The sequence below is a fragment of the Leptonychotes weddellii genome, chromosome 5, assembly GCF_054177405.1.
Source record: "Leptonychotes weddellii isolate Sample4059 chromosome 5, ASM5417740v2, whole genome shotgun sequence".
Classification (NCBI taxonomy): Eukaryota; Metazoa; Chordata; class Mammalia; order Carnivora; family Phocidae; genus Leptonychotes; species Leptonychotes weddellii.
Window position 1 is genome coordinate 8,376,860 of NC_138373.1, and position 25,079 is coordinate 8,401,938.

The window sequence follows — 25,079 nt, forward strand, 5'->3', positions numbered from 1 at the left end:
GTAACAAATCACCCCTGGGTGGCTTCCCACAACAGAAATGCTTTGTCTCACCGTTCTGAAGGCCAGAAGTCCCAAGTGGAGGCATTGACAGGGCCATGCTTCTTCTGAAGGCTCTAGGAAGCAATCTGTCCCTTGCCTCTCCCTAGCTTCTGAAGGCTTCCAGAAATCCTTGGTGTTCCTTGGCTAGTAGACTCATCCTCCAATCTCTGCCTCTGTCTTCACATGGCTGCCCCTTCCCTGCATCTCTGTGTCCCCGTGACTCCACGTGGCCTTCTTACAAGGACACCAGTGATCAGATTTAAGACCCACACTACTCCAGTGTGATCTCATCTTAACTGGATGACATCTGCAAGGGCCTTATTTCCAAAGATCATGTTCACGGGGATGGGGTTAGGACTTCAACGTATCTTTTTGGGGAACACAGTTTAATCCACAACACTGACTGAGGGGCGCTGGGGGCTGGGCATGATTGAAGCTGGGCCAGGAGGCTGCACCAACAGTGGGGGCGGGGACTGAAGCGTGGATCCTGGAGAGGGGCCCCTTGCCCTGGCGGTGGGTGGGCTGCTGAGGCCCTGCGTGCAGGTGCTGTGTGGGGCCACCCTGCGCTCCCCATCACCCTGATCTGTTTCTTCCTGGGTGAGGCCTGGGCTCTGTGGAGGGGACAGGGGGTGTGGCCCTGCATGGGGCTGGGGGCAGGGCCGGGGTCTGGGGGAGAACATTTCTCCTGTGCCCTTATGTCTTCTGCTGAGATCTCTCTTCAGGAGCCCGAGTGAAGGTGGGGCTGGTCTCTGCAAGGGGAGGGGGATGGGATTACGGGCAGGGCAGAGGTCAGTCGCATCCAGGCTCAGGGTGAGCCCTCTCTGCTCGCTGCTCCCCGGGGAGATCCCAGGCTGCAGTTTGGCCAGGGCCTGGCCCAGCCTGATAGGAAAAGGGGTCCCTCCACAGAGTTCCCAGCCATCCCAGAAGGGTTTGGAGTACTCCCACACACCAGTGCCACCACCCACCGCAGGAGAGTCTGATGGAAGGGCCTTGGGATGCCCCGTGAGCACCAGGGCCCTGGTCTCCGTGCCTAGGCTCCTGAGGCCAACACACTCTAGCAGACTCAGCTGGGACACATGAGAGCCCCTGCCTCTTGTCCTGGCTGTCCATGAGCCCACTCCTCCACCCAGCGACCAGAACAGCGGAGCAAAGACAAGAGTCAGGGGACCTGGGTTCTCTGCTGTGTGTCCTTAGCCAAAGAAGTTCCCCTCTCTGGGCCTCACATTTCTGAGTACAGTGTGAGCACTGGAATCATGGTCTTTTCCAGCTCCCCTTCAATGGTGAACCTTGAGGAGCCTAATTCAGAGGAATGGGCCTCTGATGGTAGAATTCCAGGTAGTGCGTGATAGGCACACAGAAGGGGAGGTTTGGGTCCAGAGGGCTTTCTATTGCTCTGCTCATCACAAGCCACAAGTGGCCATGCCTGTTTCTGAAGTTTGCTCATTTTCAGATGCTTCCTGCCAGCCATCTGGTCATTTCGCACAGTGCCAGGAGCAGGGGGTGTGGGGGGTAGGCGGGAGGGTGGTGGGAGAGAAGACTGGGGAGGTAGGCTAGGGTCAGATTGGGCAAGGCAGGGGGCAGGGAGGGGATTAGCTGCTCCCTACCCGGGAAGCAACATGTATATACAGTGTGTACTTGTGCACAGATCAGCTTGTGCTTGATTTTGTGCACGTACAGGTATGAATACGTGTGTGTGCCTTAACCACATGTGTGTGCATTTTGCATTTTGCAAACCTACCTGTTTGCAGTGAAATTGATGTGGGTGAGAACTCAGATATGTGAGTTCAAAACGTCGCCTGTGTTTACACGTGCCTGCGGCGGGGGCACCCTCTGTGGTTCCAACGGCCCCGCACACCGGGAAAGCCCGGACCGTCCAGCGCCGCCTCTAGGGCAGCCCACCGGCCACTGGCTCCTGGCGGGACTGTAGCTAGGCCCCCAGAAGGGGTTCCATTAAGGAGGCAACCTTAGGAAGTGACTTGGCCATGGCTCAAGGGCAGGGTTGGGCAGGCAAGCCTTTGCAGATCTTTCCTGGGGAGGGGCTCTAGGCTCACAACAGGACCCCAGAGCAAGGTCTCAGGCAGCCTATGCTCTGGAGATGGCAGGACAGTCCCCGAGGAGCCAAGCTCCGGGTCCAGGTTGGGGCACTGCTCTTGCAGCTGGCATCCGTCCAGGCATGGACCAGCATATCAGACTCAGGAAGCATCCTGGGGTGGAGGCCAGGAGAGGTGCCCCTGTGGGTCTCTGGAGCCCCAAGTCCAGCACCCAACTCGGAGACCAGCTCCTCCTTCTCAACCCTTGGGGGAACCTCGAGGTATTCTATAGGATTGTCCTGCTTCCAAGCCTACTCCCTCCCCCCCACCCCCGCCCCACTCACTGGGAGTGAGCAGGCACCCTCAGGCAGGGCAGGAGCACTGGGCTTCGGGTGGAAAAGCTGAGTAACCCCAGAAGGTCGCTTTGCCTTTCTGTCCAGCCCACTGCCAGGGTCTCAGGGCGGCTCTCACCACATCCATTTCGGGCTACTGCAACCATCTCTTCCCCACTGCCCTCCCAGCATCCATACTCACATGCTTCCCCTCCCCTGGCTACTGGAGCCTCACCTTCCAGTCTTTGCTGAGGCTGCCGTCCACCCTGCCCTTGCCCAGTGACCCCTCCTCTTCTCAGGAGGGTCTTCTCTGACTCCCCTAGATGGGCTCCCATCTCTCACTCCATCTCTATAAAGCAAGTCTCCCTTAACCAACAGTGGCTGGTTCTTTTCCACCTTCAGGTCCCCAGGGCCTAGCACAGGCTTGGAACTCAGTGGTCGCTCTCAGCTCTGCTGTTGGCATTGTCTGCAGGTCCGATTCCCTCACAGGACAGAAGCCAGCCTTTCCCTCCTGGACCCCCAGCCTCCAGAGCACAGCTGACCCCAGGGGATGTTTGTCGCAACCGCCCCCTGCTGGCCAAGCTGGGAAACTAGACATCTGGAAGCTTCTCTGGCAGCCATGAGTCCTGCCTTGCCTGGGGATAGGAGAGAGGTCTCTAGTGAGCAGGGAATAATGGCTTTCCCTTAAGCTGAACGTGCTAACAACAGTCGCGGTGAGTGCCTCCCTCCACGGAAGAGGGTGTGCTTGGCATCCAACCGGTTTCCAGCTCTCCAGACTGGTCTGGGAGCCTCCAACGAGTGCCCGATGGAGCTTCAAGTCCATGTTTGGCCATCGCTCCCACCCCTGAGCTCCCTGAGGGCAGGGATCCCCTGCTCATTTATGCATTCAACAGCTACTTATTAAGCGCCAGGCCTGTGCGCTTGCCTTCACCTGCGTCTCTAGCCACGGCCTCAGCATATGCTCAGTGTTCGTGGACAGCAGGTGCTCTGGGGCTGGATCCAACAGGTAAATGGGGAAGGGCTTGGGATCCCCTCCAGGCCCTAGAAAATAGATCATGCTTATTGTTTTTTGTGGGGGAACAGCCCTCCTCTGCCCTGGCTCCAGGCTGCCAGCCACGCACCGTGGCGAAACCAAGGAAAGTTCCAGGAAACACATGGACGTGGAAGCACGAGTCAGAGCAGTAACTGCTGCAGCGGCCCGAGCTGTTCCTGCCTCCCTGGGACCCCACGAGTAAAAGCGGGATGGAGGAGATGGTGGCACTGAATGACCTCTGAGGCCCCTCCCAGCTGTGTGACTCGGGGACCCGTGACGGGGCCCCCCAGCCCGACCATGTCCATGGCCCACAGCCTCCGCAGCACCTGCCAGCCCGTCCACGCAGGAAGGCCCTACGCCAGGGAAGTGACCCCGTCACGCTGGGAGCAGGTGGTCCTCTCGCCTGCTGCTGGATACAGGCCCGGGACTGGGAAAGCATTGAGGGGACACATAGCAGCCTGTACCCACCGAGTGACCCTGTGCTTGGAGAACAGAGGCCCCAGGCTGGGTCCTGCCAGACTTGCTCTGGGACCACCCACAACTCTCAGCTGCAGTCAGGGCACCCAACTCCTCGGCCGGGGAATCCTACTCGACAATCTGTCCCCAGCCCCCTCACCCAGGGCAGGCCACCCCGGTATGTGCCTGTCACCGCCCGGCCCTCACTGGGCTGGGTGCACTTGTGGGTGTGTCTTACTCACCTCTGATACCCAGGACCTATTAAAAAGCCAGCCCAGACTTGGCCATCCAGCTTCTGGAATAGATCAAGGTCACACATCGTAAGGTCTATGAAAACACCTGCCAGTCGGCGTGCCTTCTTGATGGCCGCAGGGAGCTCCAGCCGATGGCTGGCTCATCAGAAGCCACAGTTCTCAGGCCGGGCAGGCACCTGTGGGCTCAGGCACATTCCTATCCTCCATCTGCCCTGCATCAGAGGGGCTCACCCTGCCAACTCCATTTCCTGAGCTCACTTGCCAGTGCGTTCTGGCGGATCTGGCCCACGGGCAGCCCTGATGGTAGATGAGACGATGGGCAGAGGGGCCAGCCTCTTCTCAGTGCCTCTGGCTTCAGAGGCCAGCACTGGGATGAGGTTGTGCCAGGCAACCCCTCCTCGCGCAGTCCCAGCTTGGAGGTGCCCCCTAGGGGCAGCAGTGGCTTCCCGCTGTTGCCAATCCTAGGGTTGTCCAAGCTTCCTGTTTCCCCCTTCAGCTATCCCAGCTCCTTTGCCACTCGACCCCCCCCCACGCCCCCCCACCCCCGTGTCAGATCTCCACCGGGTGGAGGTCGTCTGCCTGGTTCAACCTGATCCACTTGTCTTCGCCATCACACCCCACCCTGCTGCTGCCCCAACTCTGCCCTCTCTAGCCCCAGCCAGACCACAGAGACACCAGGCACCATGAGCAGGTTGGAGGCGGTTTCTTTATACAAAGGTAATCAACACTATGGATCCATCAGCATGCTGCTGCGGTTCACCATGGCCCACTGCACCGCTCCTGGGGCAGAAGGCTGGCGGCGGGGGGTGGTCACTGTAGGGGAGCAACACTACACGGGCCCCGGGACTGCCAAGCGCACCGGCTGGGAGCTCCCGAAGGGCAGACATAGACGCACGAACACTAGAACCAAGAGCACCACACACGAAGACAGGAAGGAAACACAGAGCTAGAACGAGCCCCTGGCAGCCACTGACCACCCCAGTGCGCTCTTCTCCCAGATGTTCTTCGGGAGGCAGGGCGGCAGGTGGGAGGCGCCCTGGGCCAGGGGCCAAGCAGCCCAGCGGGGCGGCTACAGAACTACGTGACTTAATCACAGAGCATCTCGCCCTCTGCGTCTGTAAACTGGGGACGATAAACTGCACTTCACATAGTTGTCATGAGGACTGGAATAGGGATACATATCAAAATACTCGACACAGAGCCTGGCACATAGAGGTGTTCGATAAATAATTTTTTGTCGAGAAAATCTTAGCTTCGCTCACAGAGGACCTTCTTCAGAAAGCCAAGATGTGAGATAACTTCCCTAGAAATTCCCTGTCAGGGTATCAGGACCCTTGAGCACTCCTTGGAGCCTGCAGCCACTGGGGTGGCCAGGGCCCCAGAATACACCGTGCCAGGGCAGTTGAGGGGGGCGGGGGGCTGGACCCCCAGGGAGGCACCCGCGGAAGCCGGGTAGACGCCGGAGGAGTTGGGGGTTGTGCCAAAATGGTTCTGTACGTAACACAGGCCAGAAGCTGGCTGGTACGGAGGCAGGCTGGGCATGTGGCCAGGAGCACAAGCCGGCCAGGCGGCTAGTTTCTGGCCACTGGCATGCTGCATCTGGGCGACAGGGTGGCTCGGGGACAGGTGAGGGTGGCCACTCTGCGTGGGGTAGGAGCCGGGCACGGGGTTCAGCCTGGAATGGAACAAGAGAGAAGATGGTCACTCAGCTGTTAACACCCAGGCCCCCAGTAGTCGTTGGATGTGAGAAAGGCTCAGGGTCACCGGAACACTTTGTGTGACAACCTGCTTTGGACATTTTCTGTAACTAGCTCCAAGCACCAAGTGAGGAGACAGGTTAAGCTCAACCGGTCAGAAAACATGCCCGAGAGGGGAGGGCCCACTCACAGTCCCGCAGTAAGCCTGTAGAATGAAAGGACACGGGGCTCATGACTAAGGCCACCTGAGGCGTAACTGCTCGCAGCAGTTTGTCCCCCAGACGGAGATGGGACCGATCGGATCGCAGCCGTCACTGTCTCTATGGCCAGCTCAGTGATGCTACCCAAAGAGAATGGGCCAACTTCTGTGGGAGGGAGGGCAGGAGGGCTCGAGTGGGGTAACACAGGGCTTGGGCCCAGGCCTTGTCTGCTGTGAGGTTTTCTACCTGTGGCTTCGGGAGTGAAGACGCACAGCTCAAAGTCCTGGCCGGCAGGAACCGACAGGCCAGATGTGCGGAGCTGCGCCCTTGGAGATGAAAGACCCCCCACCCCGGCCCGCCACAGACACGTGTGGCTGGGACCACAAATGGAGACACAGCCCAAGGGTTTTATCCTCTGAACTTCTGCGCAGGGTTTCAAATATGGAGAATGATGGCGAATACGACTGGTGTTTGTGGTAGGTGACTGGACTGAATCCATACATGTTTCAGTTAAAACCTGACCTGACAAATCAGCTGCTTAAGGGGGCACCTGGGTGGCTCAGTCAGTTGAGCGTCTGACTCTTGGTTTCGACTCAGGTCATCTCAGGAGCACGAGATCGAGCCTGCGTCAGGCTTCAAGCTCAGCAGGGAGTCTGCGTGAGATTCTCTCTCCCTCTGCCTCTCCCCCTCCACCCCTCTCTAAAATAAATAAAGCTTTTAAAAAAACCCATCAAATCAGCTGCTTAAGTACAGGAACAAAGCACGTAACATTAACATCTCACTTCTTCTGGGATTCTTGGAAATGCAGAGAATCTGGATTATCAGAAGCTCGCCAAGAGCCTCCAGGAGGCAAAAGTGTCCAGACCGCTGTGTAACTGCCAAAAACAACACGCACGTTGTAATACCTGTGTCCCATTGTCGGGCCAACTGAGACATTATGTTCTGTTCTGGGGGCCCGTAGCAGGCCGGGATAATGAGCCATTCTATACGTGCCATGTGAGGGACACGGAAGGACCTGAAGGGTCACCACTTCCCTGACCCCAGATCTGTCTATCATGATGAGACAGAATTAGACCTGGCACCAAAGTGTCCCAGTTACAGCAAGGCAGCTGCTGTTCCGCATGGAAGAACTTTCTCGTCAGGGGCTGCCTTGGAGATGAGCCCCCAGCCAGGAGGCTGAGGCAACCACCCTCAGCTGTCTGAGAGGGGGCTCCTTCACAGGGTGCGAGCTTGTACCCAAGGACCCCTGAAGTCCCCTCTCGAGTCTATGAGAACAGCAATTAAAAGCCTAAAAGCCTCCATACACCTAACTAAATTTGAATTGTCTCCCACATATTTAGACCCCAGGGATCACTTGCCTGAAATTGGGTGAGTGTGTATTCCTGGTTTTCCCAGTACCCCCCAACACCCCCGCCCCTGATGTCCCCGCCTTTAAAGACATGGTCAAAGGGCCCTGAGCTGGTGAAGGCTGGGGGGCATCCGCCTCCTCAAATAAGCTACAAACAGCAGCTTCCAATTCAACCTAAACCCTGCGTCCAGGCCAGCACGGAGCTCAGACTCTATTCCACAGCTGGTTGAAGGTAAAAGCACCTGAACTTCACACAAGTCCTTTCTTTTGGAGGGAACCCTGAAGGAAAGAAAATCTATGTGGTGAAGTCTCAGCATGGATGCACCCAGGGAAGGACAGAGAGGCCGGCAGTGGGGAAACAGCAGAAAGGGGGTGAATAGGACCTGGAAGAAGAGACCCTAGTTCTAGATGGGGCTCTCCTGCCTGTGTTACCTAAAGAGACTCTTGTCCTCCTTGGGCCTCCTCTCTGATGGGACGGAGTGAGGCTATGTAAGCCTGGGCGGCTTGCCTAGCACCTTCCATGGAGTTAGTGAGCCTGGTCTGGAAGACCCGAAACCTTACCTTCTCTTGCTGGGCGGCCGAGAAAACGCTACCTCTCAGGTCCTGCGCTGTCTCACGTCCCAGCCGCCTAGTCAGCCATGCGGACTGCCTGCTTCTCACCAGGGCTCCATGCCAGAGCCCAGGGGGACCTGCGTGGGGTGCTGGGCAGCACTGAGGGCTGGTAACAACACTTGATGGGGCCATTCCCTCCCACGGTCTGTCCCAAGTCACTCAGGGGTATACGTGAGCACTTCAGATGCCTTCCCATCCCCCTTTCGGCTCAGTCCCTACTTCAGATGCAGCTGGGCAGGATCTGGAGCACTCAGAAGACATCTGTGCGTGGACGTTCTGGGCCCGGGACTGTACATACCCTATCCCTTTTTCCTGCGATACTGAACCAGTCACACTCTCTACGGGCCCTGGAACAAGCGTGAAGAGTTTTGTAACTTACTTCCGGCTGTGGGCTGCCCTTCTTTCAGCTGAAGAGCCTGAGATGTACTTGAACACCGAAATCCTCCTCATGAGGCTGAAGGGGAACTTCTGGTCAAGCTTCAGTGCTACTCGCTCTGAGAGGTCGATGGAATAGCAGTAGGTGAGGCCATCTGAGGTTGGTGTATTAAGTAAAACTGGAGACAGCTCAAGGGAGGAGGGCCGAACACTTCCCCATAGAACACAGGTTCCCACGTTTATTCCACAGGGGGATTAGCACTCGCTCTACCATAAGCTGAAGCTCAGGGGAAACCAAGGCTTGAGTTTCTATGCCCTGCACCTCAGAGGGAACACGGCCCGGCAGGCGAGGAGGGCAGGTGACGCCCCGCCTGCCCCGTGCCAACCCGTCCCGTGCCAACTGCTACAGTCACGCCAGCACACGCCTGTGTCTCTGCAGTGGGACGAGCCAGGAGGCTGTCTCGATACCCTCTGTGGGGACTGACATCGTCTTGTCCGTTTGTCCCCCAAATAGAAGGCACCCTGCCTCCATGTGACCAAGTGAGCCTCGTGTGGGCCTCTTTGGCAGCACTTGCCCCACATGGTCACCACCCCCAGTAAGTGATCTGAGGGCACTCTGGTTGACCTGTGTCAACCCACCACTGCCTAGGCAGCCATAAAGATTTAGCTTTCGTCCGTCTGCCCATCCATCCATCCCTTCCACAAATACCTAGTGAGCACCTGTGATACACCAGGAACTAAGGAACGAGTGCCAGACAAGGAGGAAGTAACTGGGGTAGAGGAAGTGGTGATAAGCAAATGTTGATCACTGGAAGATCAGGCTGGGGACCCTCACCTAGTGTAGGGAGACCGAGAAGGCTTTCCCTAGAAAGTGAGGTGTGTGCTGAACCCTAAATTGCAAGCAGCAGCAGCTAGAAGAGGGTAGTGGTGGAGAGAAGGTAAGGAGGCCCTGGGAGCTGTTCCTGAGGCAGTGTTCTTCACTGGAATGCTCCTGGCAAGTTGGGCAAGACAAGCCTTTGCTGGGCTAGACTCTTCCACTCATTATTGGACATTCAGCGTCCCCAGCCACCGGCCACCAAATGGCAGTAGCGCCTGGTCACCGTGATAACCAAAAATGACCCTGCATGCCTCTGTGTTCTTTCAGGGAGGGCAGTATTATTTCCAAAGACTGATTTCCAATGATAACCAGTGCTGTGCGGAAGTCAAAAGTTGTCCCGGCTGATGACTTCAGAACGCTCTTAACCATCTGTTCTGCTTTGGACTCTGAAGAAGTCATGGTACCAGACTAGTCCTCCCACCATAGATAACTGTAAGCCGGGACACAATATTTTACACAATATAAGACACAACTGTCTTCAGACTTTGGACAGCAAACACTGTGTGCCAGGCTGTGATACTGAAGACAAGGGAAACAAATGAAGCGAGCCTCAAGACCGAGCTGGCTTTCCAGTGCCTGGAGGCACTTTCCAAACTACGGTATTGAAAGGGGACTCCAAGCAGAGAATGGTGTGTTTTGCTGAGACGGACAGACAGAGAAAGTTCAGAGAGGAAAAAGTGCCTGGGATTTCCAGGTCAGAGTCACAGAGAGGAGGGAGCTGCTCAGGGAAGGAGCTCCAGAAACGTACCTGAGTCTTTAGCTGAATACCAGTGTGCACACACGCGGGCAGAGACTCCTCATGCCAGGCAAAGAGCAGCTACTGAGGGAACAGCAACTATCCTGGAGCTCACACAGGGCAGGGACATGCTCGAGTTCTAACTAGACAGGGTGAAGAGACCTCACTGAACATCCAGGGCATTCAGAGGAGACCTCCAAAAAGGTAATGCTTTGACAAATAAATTAACTGCTTATCACACACAAACACAAAAAATCAACCTTGTTAAAACAAAAACAAAAACCAACAACCAACTCAGCCCTCGATAACACAGCACTTGCAGTGTCTAGTGTAAACTAAAAAATTACGAGACATGTGAAGAAAACGGGTCCATACTCAGCAGGAAAATCAGTCAAAAACAGATCCAGAAATGACAGAGAAGATGGTATTAACAGACAAGTATTTTAAAACAGCTACCACAAATATCTAAGCATATGAAGGGTTTAAAGGAAAACAAACACAATGAAGGAACAGATAAAGAATCCCAACACAGAAATGAAAACTACAAAAAAAAAAAAAAAAGAACCTCTTGAGCTGAAATATACAACACGAGAAATAAAAAGCTAAGTGGATGGGCTTAACAGCAGAGTATATACCGAAGAAAAAGAGATCACTGAACTTGAAGGCAATGCAACAGAAACTATCCAAACTGAAATGGAGAGTGGAAAAAAGCTAAAAGAATTAAAAAATAAACCAAGCCAGGGTGCCTGGCTAGCTCAGTCACTAAGCATCTGCCTTCAGCTCAGGTCATGATCCGAGGGTCCTGGGATCGAGCCCCGCATCGGGCTCCCTGCTCAGCAGGAAGCCTGCTTCTCCCTCTCCCACTCCCCCTGCTTGTGTTCCCTCTCTCGCTGTGTCTCTCTCTGTCAAATAAATAAATAAAATCTTAAAAAAAAAAAAAAAAAAGTAAACCAAGCCTCAGAAACCCACTGAACAATACTAAGTAGTCTAACATATGTGCAATTGGTACCCTCGAAGGAGAGGAGAAAATAGGATAGAAAAAAACCTTGGAGACATAGTGATGCTAATTTTTTTAGACTTAATAAAAACTCTAACCTCACAGATCCAAGATCCAATGATCAACTCCAAGCAAGGTCAGCTTAAAGAAAATCACCACAAAGGCACATGATAATTAAATGCTGAAAAAGAATGATAAAAAATTGTGAAAGGAGCCAGAGGAAGACAATGAATTATATAAGGAAAACAATAAGAATTACTGACTTCTCATGAGAAAACAATACAAACCAGAAGAAATGCAATGACATCTTAAAAGTGAAAGATCAGAGAAGGCCAGAATTCTGTATTTAGTGAAATAAAGGCATTTTCAAGAACCCAAAGCCAAGAATTTGTCACCAGTGTACCCACTGTATAAGAAATGTTAAGGGAGGTTCTTTGGGCAAAAAGAAAATGATACCAGATGGAAACTATGATCCACACAAAAGAATGAAGAGAATTAGAGGGGCACCTGGGTGGCTCAGTTGGTTAAGCGTCTGCCTTCGGTTCAGGTCATGATCCCAGGGTCAGGATTGAGCCCTGCATCGGGCTCCCTGCTCAATGGGGAGTCTGCTTCTGCCTCTGCCCCTCCCCCCCACTGTCCTCTCTCTTTCTTGCTCTCAAATAAATAAATAAAATCTTTAAAAAAAAGAATGAAGTGGATTAGAAATGGTAAATATGTGGGTAAATGTTGCTTTTTTTAAATTAAGAAATATATAATTGACTGTTTAAACAGAAGTAATAGTAATGTACTATGAGGTTTATAACACCTATGACAACAGCAGAAATAAAATGTAGGACAACAATAACACAAAGGATAGAAAGAAGAAAAACAGAAATACAATTCTGTAAGATTCTTAAATTATATACTAAGTGGTAAATTATCCAAAAGTAGTCTGTGATAAACTAAAAATGTATATTGCAAACTCTAGAGCAACCACTAAGACATAAGACAAAGAGATATAGTTAACAGCAAATAGAGCAAACCCATAAGAGCCTATCTTTAAAAAAATGAAATACTGAAGGGGCGCCAGGGTGGCTCAGTCTGTTAAGCATCCTACTCTTGGTTTCAGCTCAGGTCTGATCTCAGAGTCGTGAGATCAAGCCCCGCGTTGGGCTCTGTGCTCAATGCAGAGTCTGCTTGAGTTTCTCTCTCCCTCTCCCTCTGTGCCTCCCCCACCTCAAATAAATAAATAAATAAGCAAATCTTTAAAAAATACTCAACTGAAGTCAGGAAAAGAGGAAAAAAGGAACAAAGAACATTTGGGACAATGAGAAAACAAAGAGCAGGCAGGAAGACTTAACCTCAACCATATCAATAATTATACTAAATGTACATGAGCTAAACATGCCATTTAAAAGGCAGAGATGGGGGGCGCCTGGGTGGCTCAGTCGTTAAGCGTCTGCCCTCGGCTCAGGTCATGATCTCAGGGTCCTGGGATCGAGCCCCGCATCGGGCTCCCTGCTCTGCGGGAAGCCTGCTCTCCCTCTCCCCCTCCCCCTGCTTGTGTTCCCTCTCTAGCTGTGTCTCTCTCTGTCAAATAAATAAATAAAATCTTAAAAAAAAAAAAAAAGGCAGAGATGGTCAGACTGGAGAACCAACTACATGCTCTCTACACGAAACATGTTTTAAATATAAGGACACAAACATATTAGAAATATAAAGACGGAAAAATAGATACCATGTAAATACTAATTTTAAGAAAGAAAGCTGGAATAACTACACAGTAATATCAGAAAACAAAGACTTCAGGGCAAAGAATATTATCAGAGATTAAAATGGTCATTTCACAAGGATAAAAGGTGAGTTCATTAAGATGACATAATAATCCTAAATGGGTATGCATCCAATAATAGAGCTTCAAAATACTTGAAGCAAAAACTGACAAGAATTGAAAGGAAAAAATAGACAAATCCACAATTTTAGCTGGAGATTTCAATAGTCCCTTTTCAGTAATTGATAGAACAGTATAACTGTATAGAAGGCTAGAACAACATCAACACCCTGACCTAACTGACAGACATTGAACACTATACCCACCAACTGCAGAATGCCCATTCTTTTAAAGTGCACATGGAACATTCACCAAGATCTATCAAATGCTGGGCCAGAAAACAAATTAAAAGGACTACAATCTTAAAAAGAAAGTTCTCCAACCACATGAAAGGAAATTAGAAATCATCAACAAAAGGAAACCTGAAAAATCACCAAAAATTTAGAAATTAAGAAACTCATTTGTAAATAACCCGTGGATCAAAGAAGAAATCCCAAGGGATTAGGGATTTTAGAAAGGGAAATTAGAAAATACTTCTGACTAAATGAAAATGAAAATACAACGTCAAAATGTGTGGGATACAGCCAAAGTAGTGCCTACAGAGGAGTTCATAGCTTTAGATTTCATATATATATTAGAAAAAACAGGTTCAAAATTAACAAAATTAAAATTTTAGAGTAAGATAAATGAACTATGTGTGTATTTACACACTACCTACCCTAATAGCTTACAGAATCACAGATTGAAAGAGATTTTAGGAATGTACCCTATTCAACATCCAACACTACCAATTCTGATATTTAAAAAAAGTAACCCACATTGGGGCACCCGGCTGGCTCAGTCAGTAGAGTGCACAACTCTTGATCTTGGGGCTGTGAGTTCAATCCTCATGTTGGGTGTAGAGATTACTTACAAACATTTTTTTTTAATATAATAAGAAAAGGGGTGTCTGGGTGGCTCAGTCGGTTAAGTGTCCGACTCTTGATTTCAGCTCAGGTCATAATCTCAGGGTCGTGCGATGGAGCCCCACGTTGGGCTCCTCGCTCAGCAGAGTCTGTTTGTCCCTCTCCCTCTGCTCCTCCCCCCACTCTCCCTCTCCATCTCTAAAATAAATAAAATCTTAAAAAAAAAAAAAAGTAACCCACACTGTATTTTAGAACTCCCCCCCGCCATCACCTGTCACTGCCATAATATTATACAAGTGATGCAAGGCTTATCCTAAGTTTCTAATCACCCATAAGAGCCTATTTTAAAAAAAATTTTTTTTCTGACAGAAACACTAAACCAAACCAAACCAAACCAAACAAACCTGTTTCCTCTTCCTTTCATAGAACATCTCGAACTCGTGGGTATTTCAGATTCTTCCAATGAAACCTCTTCTCATCATTAGCCAAATGTAGGTTTATACCTCAGTTTACAAGGGAAAAAACCCCAAATCAGAATATTTCAAACTGGCAGTGTTAAGCTGGGGTGAGGAGATAGCTAGCTATGCTGATTTCTAGATGGGGAAACTCTGGCCTAGAGAAGGGAAGTGACCCACCCAAGACCCCATGGTTTTCAAAGCTGAAGCTAGAATCTAGATTACCTCCACCTGAGCTGATGGCTCTATCTGCGACCACCCCCCCACCCCCCCCGCCCCGCGGCCCTCCAACTTGGTTCACTCTTTGGCATGTCACCACCCTCCAGCTGCCTTCCAGGAAGGATACACGCTAGCCCAATTCCAAGTCCACAGACATTACTGAGGAAGGAGGTCTGGGGAATGAGCCAGGAGGCACACAGCAGGAGCCACGGCACCAGCATCGAGGGCACGACCACGCCAAAGACCAGGGCCCTCCGCATGCGAGAGCGGACGGAGTTGACTCCCAGCATGGCAAACGCCACTGGGGTGAAACCTCTGGCATCCTCCACCTCCCCCAGCTTCGACAGCGAGGACACAGCTTCAAACGACAGGAAAATGATAGCAGAGAAGATGGCGAAGATCACGGTGAAGAAGCAGTGGCGGACGGTGCCCACGGTTCTCTCGAAATTGCCAGCAAAACGCCAGATGATAATAGCACCGCAGAGCAGGGAGACAGGATTCTCATAGACAAAGATGTACGTCACCAGCCTGTAAACTGCAGAGGGAGCAGGGTTAGAGGCTTGGCAGTGGGGGCTCTAAGGAGGGCAAGCCAGGTTACAACCCACCTTGGAAAGGGGGAGTAGCTGGCTGTCAGGGCCAGCGAAAATCAGCCAGGAGCCACAATAGGCAGGGGGAGGCAATAGTGAAGGACCCAAGACTCAAAGGAGAGCTGTGAACATCCAATCCTTGCTCTTTCCCGGACCTGGAGCAAGTCCGTGACTAGTTCCACGTGGGGGGAAAAAAAAATAACACTTTTTAGCATGGGATGGTCTTTGAATTTGTAATGTGCTTTAGAATCCTTTTTTTTTTTTTAGGTTTCAATACTGACCTATCTCACCGGGCAGTTTGAGGGTTAATTAATTGTAACAGCTTCAGGGTGGATTGAGTGGGTGTCACTTAACACTCTTTGTGCCAGTCTCCTCGGCTGTAATCCTGACCTCTCCTTCCATAGTGGCTGTTCAGAGGAAGAAAAAAGGGACCATGAATTATTTTGTACCTAAAAAGATCATAAAACTATCACTAATTATATAGAGAACTCAGAAGTCTTCCTTGAAAGCGCGTATCCAATCTTACAGGTAGAGCAATGCTTGATATGCCCATGAACCCCACACTCAGAGAAGCTGTGAACTAAAGGGGGGTAAGGGGAGCTCCGTTGACACTGACATTTTGCATTTGTCTATAAGGATGTGCTCTGTGTATCCAGGGCGGGTGGAACAGTTTGAACAGGAAGGCAGGCTATGAACCTTATGCCTCAGGCCATCTCTGTAAGGCTGCATCATCTCAAGAGTACTTCATTATTTGCTGAAATCAGTCCAAGTACAAACTGAAATTCCAGTATAAATGTGAAGATTCTAGAAGCAACTCTATACGGTTTGGGTATTAGACACCCCCAAGGCTCCAGTTCCAAAACAACACACAATAAAAAAAACCTGTTGCTGTCTCAATTGCATGACTTGATAGCTCTGCGACGCCCCCACATTAAAGCCTGTTTCACCTAAATAATGGAGAATAATAAAGCCTACGTCATGGGATCAAGATTAATGCTCGTGAGTGTGCTTTGCGAAACAACAAAAGCTATACAATTTTCCCATTTTCCTCCCCAGAAAAGAAGGGGGAAGAGACAGAGCCTAGGTTTGTCTCTCATGAGCGGACGTTTATATTGAATCGATCTGCAAAATTCCTCAGCCGTAGATGATACAAACACCTTTCCCAAGGCACAAGATGCCTCCTCTTCCCCCCTCCCCCCCTCCCCAGGAGTTGGGAATCAGAGTCAGGGTTAAGATGCACACGAGGAAGCAGAAGAAATTCTAAACCCCAGAGAGGCCAGGACGCTTCTAGGGGTAGCCACAGACGATGCTCAAGTGTCTTGATGGAGAGAGAAACATTGTTCCCAGGGGGCGGGGGCAGGGGGGAGTTAGGCCCTCCAGCAAACGTCGGTGTGTATGTGACGGGGAGAGGGAGAGGAAAAATCCTCGGGGAGCGAGCCTGGGTGAACGAAGCCGGTTTGCTAGCGAATGGATGCGGGGCCTTGACCAGACGGGCGGCGCCGGGAAAGGGGACGAATTCGGGTAGGGAAGGATTACAGTGATGACGAAGATGGGACTCTGGAGGGACAAGGACGCGGGATACGGGGCTGGTGCTCCGGGCGGGGAGATCGATGTGCGGGCGGAGTGGCTGGAGGTGAGCCCCGACCGCGCGGGCGCGAGGAGGCCGGAGCCCAGGGCCTGGCGAGGTGGGAGGAAGAGGGCTGGCCCCCGTGGCCCGGCCCCGCCCCCGCTCACCTTGCCAGTTGCGCAGGGCCTCGGACCGCAGCGAGAGGCCCGAGGGCGCCAGGGGCGGCTGCAGCAGGAACAGGCGGGGCCCGGACACCAGCAGCGAGAGCAGCGCGGTGAAGAAGGTGGCGGATGGCACCTCGGGACACAAGGACCAACTCCGACACGCGGACTCCGAGGCCGCCACGGCCGCCATCGCTCCTGCGCCCCTCCTCGGCGCAGGCTGATCCTCGGCTCCTTCCGCCTCCCTGCGGCTGTCTCCCCTGGCAACCGCGACGGCGGCGGCCGGAAGCCCCGCCTCCCCGAGGCCCCGCCCCGCGCCGAGCTGCCCAATCCGGTCGCGCAGGCCGCAGGGAGTCGGAGCAGCGCCCTCTAGCGTGCAACGCTGGTGCCTCGCACAAGTGCCGTGCTTGGACCGCTTGCCGGGCGGGGGTTTGGATTTCATCATCTCCGCTCCAGATACCGAATGAATTGTGTCTTGCGGTTTACAGAGCCCTTTCACACGCACGCGCACGCACCTGCCTTATCTGTGCTTATCCCCATTACGCCGATGAGGAAGCTGAGGTCTGGGGAGGGCCCTGAGTAATTCAGTTGAATGGCAAAGACGGATTTTGAACTCAGATCCTCCCCCTGCTAGGGCCTGGAATTGGCTGGGACTACCGCCGAGGCAGCCTTCAGTGGTGGATTGGAGAGGAGGGAGCAGGAGATGAGGCCCGAAGCGTTAGAATGTAATAGAACCCGTTAACACTCAAGGTGTATTTCAGCACTTCAAATCCGACAAGCGGCGTCTCCAGAGTACAGCTATTGAGACAACTGAATATTCTTTCCCTGATTCCAGATGCCTAAGGAGGCGAGGCACCTTGCCCGAGGTCACAAGCAGGGAAGTGGTAGGGTTAGGATTTGAATCCGGTTTGCTAGGGTCCGATTTTCTGCATCTTTAACTATTTCCCTTTGCCATCCCGCCTACTGCTACCTGTATGAAAATTTGACTTGAAATCATGCTGACCACCGAAAACTAAACAATGCTTCGCTCTCTGTGCTGGAAATTCATATCCATTCTTCGTCCCTACTCTGCCCACTGCTAAGTTCCGGCAGTGTCTGTGTTCCCATGGACCTCAGAAAGGGAACCTGAGATTCTTTCCATCCTCTGTGTTCAGTACTAAAATATAACTATATGATTTTCCGGATATAAATATAAAGCAACGGGACACATTTAAATGAACACTGGGTGTTTTTAAACTCATGCTGCTCATGGTGCAGCAGTGAGCATAAAAATTAATTAAGGTTTACTCAACAGGAAGCAAAATATGAATCAGGAGTGTGGCGGAGCTGCTAAAATCAGCCAGTGGGAACTGGGGTTGCTGCAACAAGGTCCAGGCCCTGGAAAGAGGAAGGGGTTGGTGGTCCCAGCTCCTCTGTGCCAGTCCTGCAGCTCCAGGAGATCTGGGACTACTTCTAGACACACACTCTGAAAAAGGATGTAGAAAATTAGAGTTAGGGTGCCTGGGTGGCTCAGTGGGTTAAGTATCGGCCTTTGGCTCAGGTCATGATACCAGGGTCCTGGGATCGAGTCCCACCTTGGGATCCTGGCTCAGCGGGGAGTCTGCTTCTCCCTCTGCCTGCTGCTCCCCCTGCTTGTGCTCTCTCTCTCTCTGACAAATAAATAAAATCTTAAACAAAAAAAAAGAAAAGAAAATTAGAGTTTGTTTAACAAAAGGAGCCCGGATTGGGAAGGAAGGGGGCGGGGGGACTTCAAATCATATCTGATAAGGAACAATTAATTAAAGGAACCAGAGAGACTTCTCTGGAAAAGCTTCAGGGGTCCTGACCACTACCTGTGAACTATCTAAAGAGTTTTCCCAAAGGTGAGGGAGTAGATTTATTCTGTGTCACTCCAGAGGGGAGCACTGAGACAGAAAGGTGGAAAAGACAGAGAGACCACGTGACATAAGGGAGAACTTTCTGACAGTTTGGGTTGTCTATTTGTGGAATGAGTGGCCTTGCTCAGTAGTGAGCTCCCCGTCACTAGTAGTGTGCAAGCAGGGGCCATGTAGTGACTTGATGAGAATATTGAAGATACTCAAGCATCAGGTTGGAGGTGGAAGTAGATGGCTTTTTAAATCCCTTTGGATACTCCAGTTCTAAGTTTCCATAAACAAACACAAACGCATGGAGGGTTGATACATTTGCCACTTACCGGGGCAGGGGGTGGGGTGGGGGAAACGGGTCCAGGATAATTGCACTTGCTCTCCTGACAGAATGAGAACTGTAGTGATTTCACATATCCTACAGTCAAGGGAGGCTCCAACAGTCTCCTATCTCTCTCACTCTGCCTCCATCTCATTTTTTTCCAATTATGCCTCCAGAAAACCCCAAGACCTTCTCTCTCTCACTTTTTAAAAGATTTTATTTATTTGACAGAGAGACAGCTAGAGAGGGAACACAAGCAGAGGGGAGTGGGAGAGGGAGAAGCAGGCTTCCTGCCAAGCAGGGAGCCCAATGCGGGGCTCGATCCCAGGACCCTGGGATCATGACCTGAGCCAAAGGCAGATGCTTAACGACTGAGCCACCCAGGCACAGCCCCCTCCCCACCAAAACCTTCTCTTAAGCTCAAGAGATAGAGAACTGGAAGGAGCAAAGCAGAGCATTCTTTATCAGGCAGCTCGAGGATGCGGCACCGAGGGACGGTGAATCATTTTTGTTCTAACCACTTTGTCCTCAGTCTGCTAAGAGACTTCCAGGCCCCAGATGTGCTACCCAGGGACACCTCTGTTTATGGTTCCACCAGGCATCCTCTGCCCACTTGGAGAGTGTCTGGTTCTCCAGGTGCCAGACTTTCAGGCTTTGGGACAGAAAACACACACACCAGTGTGGATGTTTTTAGATCAAATCCATGGGCAAATGCCGTTGACTCTGCCTCACACACTCCCTACCCGGCAGCAAGGGTGGTTTTTTGTTTTTTGTCTTTTTAAGATTTATTTATTTGAGAGAGAGAGAGAGAGTGAGCGGGGGAAGGAGCAGAGGGAGAGAATCTTCAAGCAGACTCCCTGGAGAGCGTGGAGCCTGACATGGGGCCTGATCTCATGACCTATGAGATCACAACCTGAGCCAAAACAAAGAGTCAGATGCTTAATTGACTGAGCCACACAGGCAACCCTGGGGGTGGTTTTTAAAAAAGTAAATCACGGGACACCTGGGTGGCTCAGTCGGTTAAGCGTCTGCCTTTGGCTCAGATCATGATCCCAGAGTCCTGGGATCGAGGCCCACCTCAGGCTCCTTGCTCAGTGGGGAGTCTGCTCCTCCCTCTCCTTCTGTGTGTGCCCCCCAAATAAATAAATAAATCTTAAAAAAAAACAACAACTCAGAAGAGCCTAAGTGCATCCCATGTGTCCTGTTCCCTGAGAATCTTCCTCAGTCCATCTTTTACCAGCTTACATTCTCTGGGGGAGACAGAATAATGCCCCCCAAAGGTGTCCATGTCCTAATCCCCAAATCCAAGCACCTGATGCCTCACTTTGCACAGCTGAGACAGCTCTGGGACCAGTGCTAACCACCCATCTTGGTGGGTTGGGGTGCTCCTGGATTTGCGCCCCGCCCCCCATCCCAGGGCAGGTCTGCAGAAGTCACAGAATGACTGCAGGGCTCCCCAGGGCTAGGCGTGGGGTGGGGGACTGCGCCAGGGGTGCAGGACATCAGGTCCCTAGGCAGGGGGCGGGGGAAGCCCCCAAGGGGTCCCGGCCTCTCGGCCCGAGCGCACTGAGCAGCGCGGCTCCTTGTCAGCCCGCACTGGCCTTCCTGCCTCGGCAGCTGTGGAAGGATGGCCGCAGTGCTGATCGGGAAGGGCAGCCAGTTCTCCCACTCCAGCTTCATTTAGCCGCCCTGGAGCCTCCAAGCCACGTCCTTACTGCCCCCTGGTGGACAGCTCGGTGCAGGGTCCCCGTATGATGGAGAAAAGGCCCCGTCCCAAAGCAGAATATCGCCCTCTGCTGGCCATCTCGGGAAGCGGCTCACATCCAGCCGGATAGTTTAATCTGGGGCGGGGGGGACACTCCAAGGTAAGGTAACTGCAGCCTCCCGTGGCATTCATTTGCCACACCACCTCTCTCCAGTTCTCTTGTTCCACACTCCCAGGATGGGGGCGCCCAGCAGCAAGCCTGGTGCCTAAACACACATCCCCCCAGAGGACGGAATGCCAGGTCCCCCCAGCCCTTCTGGATGGCATCCCGGTTTCCACAGTAATCCTCAGGATCTCCCCCCACCCCAGCACTTGGCTTCAGTGAGTCATGGAAAGTGAGGTAGGCAGAAGCCAAACAGTGGTAACCCTCCCGGGCTGTGATTGCTCTCGGGACAGCCGGAAGTGTAGAGGGGTTAAGCTGGGGGAGTCATGACCCATTCATGTTTTAGGAAGTATGGGGAGGGGCACCTGGGTGGCTCAGTTGGTTGACGTCTGCCTTCGGCTCGGGTCATGATCCCGGGGTCCTGGGATGGAGTCCCGCGTCGGGCTACTTGCTCAGTGGGGAGCCTGCTTCTCCCTCTGCCCCTCACCCTGCTCATGCTCTCTCTCAAATAAATAAATAAAATATTTAAAAAAAAGAGAAAGTATGGGGAAATGAGCACTGTCAACATTGCTGAGAGGATTGAAAATTGGTACAATTTCTGTGGCAGGAAGTTTTGCAATGTCTTTCAAAATGACTGAAGTGTGTAGCTTTGAGCCAACAATTCCATCTCTAGGATTGTAAGCTACAGATGTTCTTGCATTTGTGGAAAATGTCTTATATAAACAGCCGGTCATTGCAGTGTTGATTGCAATAATCAAACGACAGCCCGATGACTGTCATTGCAGGAATGATTAATATAGTCTGTCACTTCAAAGGAATACTCTTATCATAAAAAAAAACAAACAAAATCAGACGAAAAAAAAACACAACAAACTGAGGAAGCTATATCTCAATAAAGAATGATATCTAAAATATTTTGCTGGGTGGGAGAAGCAAGGTTAATAACAGTGGATATATTGCACTATCATAAATATAAAGATGGGGGGAGATAAACATTCATTTTTATGATGTTAAATGACCATTGCAGTTTCAAACTCCCCAGGGTCAGTGGGAGCCCCCACTGAGATTGCATTATACCCTAGTTTCCCTCCACAGTCCACTTCCTTCCCTTCCCTAGGTCCTGATCCCAAGAGTGCTCCCCCAATAAATACTAACCTCTATCTCAGAGTGTGCTTCCCGGAGAGCCCAACCTGAATTTTACTGGAAGTCACCAGTTTTCCAGAGTGGTTCTGCTATTTTATACTCCCACCAGCAGTAAATAAAATTTCAGTTGCTTCCCGTCTTTGTCAATACAGATGTGTGTCCCTTTCAGTTTTAATTTGCCTCTCCATGATGGCTTAGCGCCTTCTCGAGAGCTTGTTGGCCATCCTGTCAAATGCCTGAATACAAATAAAATATTAAAAAGGAAAAAGGAAAAGAGAGGACTCTGGCTGCTGTGTGGAAAGGGCAAGAGTAAAAATAGGTGGTCTCATCAGTACGTAGTACAGTGTCCTAGAGGAGATGATGATGGCCGGACATATCATAGCTGCGGAGATGGAGGGGGCACCTGGGTGGCTCAGTCAGTTAAGCGTCTGCCTTTGGCTCAGGTCATGATCTCGGGGTCCTGGGATGGAGTCCCTCATCAGGCTTCTTGCTCAGCAGGGAGGCTGCTTCTCCCTGAGCCTGCTGCTCCCCCTGCTTGTGCTCTCTCTCTCTCTCTCACAAATAAATAAAATCTTAAAAAAAACCCAAAAAAATCTGTGAATCAAAGGATACATTGAACTTCATCAAAATTAAAAACCTTGGTGCATCAAAGGACACGATCAAAAGAATGAAAAGACAGCCCACAGAATGAGAGAAAACTCTGAAGAAAATATAGATGTAAATCTTTGTGACTTTTGAATAGATACCAGTTTCTTAGTTTTGACACCAAAAGGACAAACAACCAAAGAAAATACACGCATGGTGGACATCATCAAAACTAAGAACTTCCACGTGTCAAAGAATAGATAGCATTGAGAAAATGAAATGACAACCCACGGAATGAGAGAAATGTTTGTAAATCACATATTTGATAAGGGTCTGGTATCCAGAATATGTAAAGAACTCTCATAACTCAACAATAAAAAGGCAACCCAATTAAAAAATTGGGGAAAGGATTTGAATGAACATTTCTCCAGAAGAGATATACAAATGCCAATAAACACATGCTCAACCTCATTAATCATTTGGGAAATGGAAATCACAACTGAATTGAGATACCTCTTCATAGTCAGTAGGATTTCTATACTGAAAGAAAGAAGAAAGAGAGAGAGAGGGGAAGGAAGGACGGGAGGGAGGGATGACAGTGAGCATGTGAAGAAGCTAGAAGCCTCCTATGCTGCTGGAGTGAATGTAAAATGGTGAAGTTACTGTAATACAGTGGCAGTTTTGCAAAAAGTTATACACAGAATTATCAAATGGCTCAGCAATTCAAATCCTGTGCACATACTCAAGGGAATTGAAGGCAGGTATTCAAACACAAATGTACACAAGAATGTACATAGCAGCATTATTCATAATCAGCCTCCAAGTAGAAACAGCCCAAATGTCCATCAGTGGATGAATGCATAGATAAAACGGGATATATACATACAGAGAAATATTTGGCCATAAAATCTTAAAAAAAAAAAAAGAATAAGGACTGACATATACTAAAACACAGATGAACCTTGAAAACATTATGCTAAGTGGATTGTATGGTCCCATTTATATGAAACGTCCAGTGTAGGCAAATCCACAGAGACGGAAAACACATTAGTGGTCGCCAAGGCGTGGGGGAGGGGGGAAGGTGTGTGGGGGGGAGGGGGAGTGAGTGCTAATGGGTATGGTGTGTTTTTGGGGGTGATAAAAATGTTGTAGAATTGGGCGCCTGGGTGGCTCAGTTGGTTAAACGACTGCTTTCGGCTCAGGTCATGATCCTGGAGTCCCTGGATCGAGTCCCGCATCGGGCTCCCTGCTCGGCAGGGAGCCTGCTTCTCCCTCTGACCCTCCCCCCTCTCATGTGCTCTCTCTTTCTCATTCTCTCTGTCTCAAATAAATAAATAAAATCTTAAAAAAAAATGTTGTAGAATTAATGGTGATGATTGCCTAACTTTTTTTTGAGAGAGAGAGAGAACATGTGTGCATGCAGGGACACGGAGGGAAAGAGGGAGAGGGAGAGAGAATCTTAAGCAGGTTCTATGCCCAGCACCATCTCACAACCCTGAGATCACGACCTGAGCTGAAATCAAGAGTTGGACGCTTAACCGACTGAGCCACCCAGGCGCACCCTGCCCTTTTTAGAGAGTGCACAACTTTGAGAATATACTAAAAACTACTAAATCTGTACACTTAATAATGGTGAGTTTTATGGCTGGTGAATTTTATCTCCATAAAAAATGTGTGCAGAGAAATACAAATTTAAAAATAAACAAAAAACCTGATAGAACTGCATGCCAACAAGAATGGATTTTCCTGTGCGTAGATTTTAAAATAAATTTCAAATATGAAGAAATTTTAGGTTTCTTGAGGGTAGAGCCTATATCTGAATCAAATTTATACCTCCTCAGAGAGTCTGGTATATTGCCTTATGGTTAGTAGTTGTGTATTAAAGAAAATGATGGGGGCGCCTGGGGGGCTCTGAAGGTTAAGTGTTGGCCTTCTGCTCAGGTCATGATCCCAGGGTCCCAGGGTCTGTATCCAGCGCCCTGCTCAGTGGAGAATCTGCTTATCTCTCTCCCTCTGCCCCTTCCCCCGCTCGTGCTATTAAATAAATAAATAAATAAATAAATAAATAAATAAACAAATAAATAAAGTAAATGATAATTAGGGGTGCCTGGGTGGCTCAGTCGGGTTATGCAGGTTATGCATCCAACTCTTGATCTCAGCTCAGGTCTTGATCTCGGTGTCGGGAGTTCAAGCCCCAGGTTGGGCTACTTAACAAAACAAAACAAACAAAAACAAAACTAGAAACCATTTAAAGTAAATGATGATTAAACCAAAATTATTATGTTTTTAATTTTATTATGTTGTTAGTCACCATACAATACATCATTAGTTTTTTAAAATTTTTTATTGTTATGTTAATCACCATACATTACATCACTAGTTTTTGATGTAGTGTTCCGTGATTCATTGTTTGTGCATACCACTCAGTGCTCCATGCAGAACGTGCCCTCTTTAATACCCATCACCAGGCTAACCCATCCTCCCACCCCCCTCCCCTCTAGAACCCTCAGTTTGTTTTTCAGAGTCCATCGTCTCTCATGGTTCGTCTCCCCCTCCGATTTTCCCCCTTTCATTCTTCCCCTCCCGCTACCTTCTTCTTCTTTTTT

The 25,079-nt window shown here is 50.5% G+C and overlaps 1 protein-coding gene across 2 annotated transcripts; it reads right to left on the reverse strand.

Annotated features, from left to right (window-relative positions):
• Positions 1-4,836: 4,836 nt before the first annotated feature.
• RHBDD2 (rhomboid domain containing 2) lies at positions 4,837-17,150 on the reverse strand. 2 transcript variants are annotated; one of them, XM_081819479.1, is made up of 4 exons: positions 16,697-17,150; positions 14,503-14,910; positions 8,381-8,531; positions 4,837-5,819 (listed from the first exon to the last, which is right to left on the reverse strand). In XM_081819479.1, the coding sequence occupies exons 1-4, from the start codon at positions 17,133-17,135 to the stop codon at positions 5,462-5,464; spliced, it is 1,356 nt and encodes a 451-aa protein (XP_081675605.1). In that variant the 5' UTR covers positions 17,136-17,150; the 3' UTR covers positions 4,837-5,461. The 2 variants fall into 2 exon arrangements, with proteins under 2 accessions (XP_081675605.1, XP_081675606.1); XM_081819480.1 differs by lacking the exon at positions 16,697-17,150 and adding an exon at positions 14,981-15,134.
• Between the last annotated feature and the right edge of the window lie 7,929 nt (positions 17,151-25,079).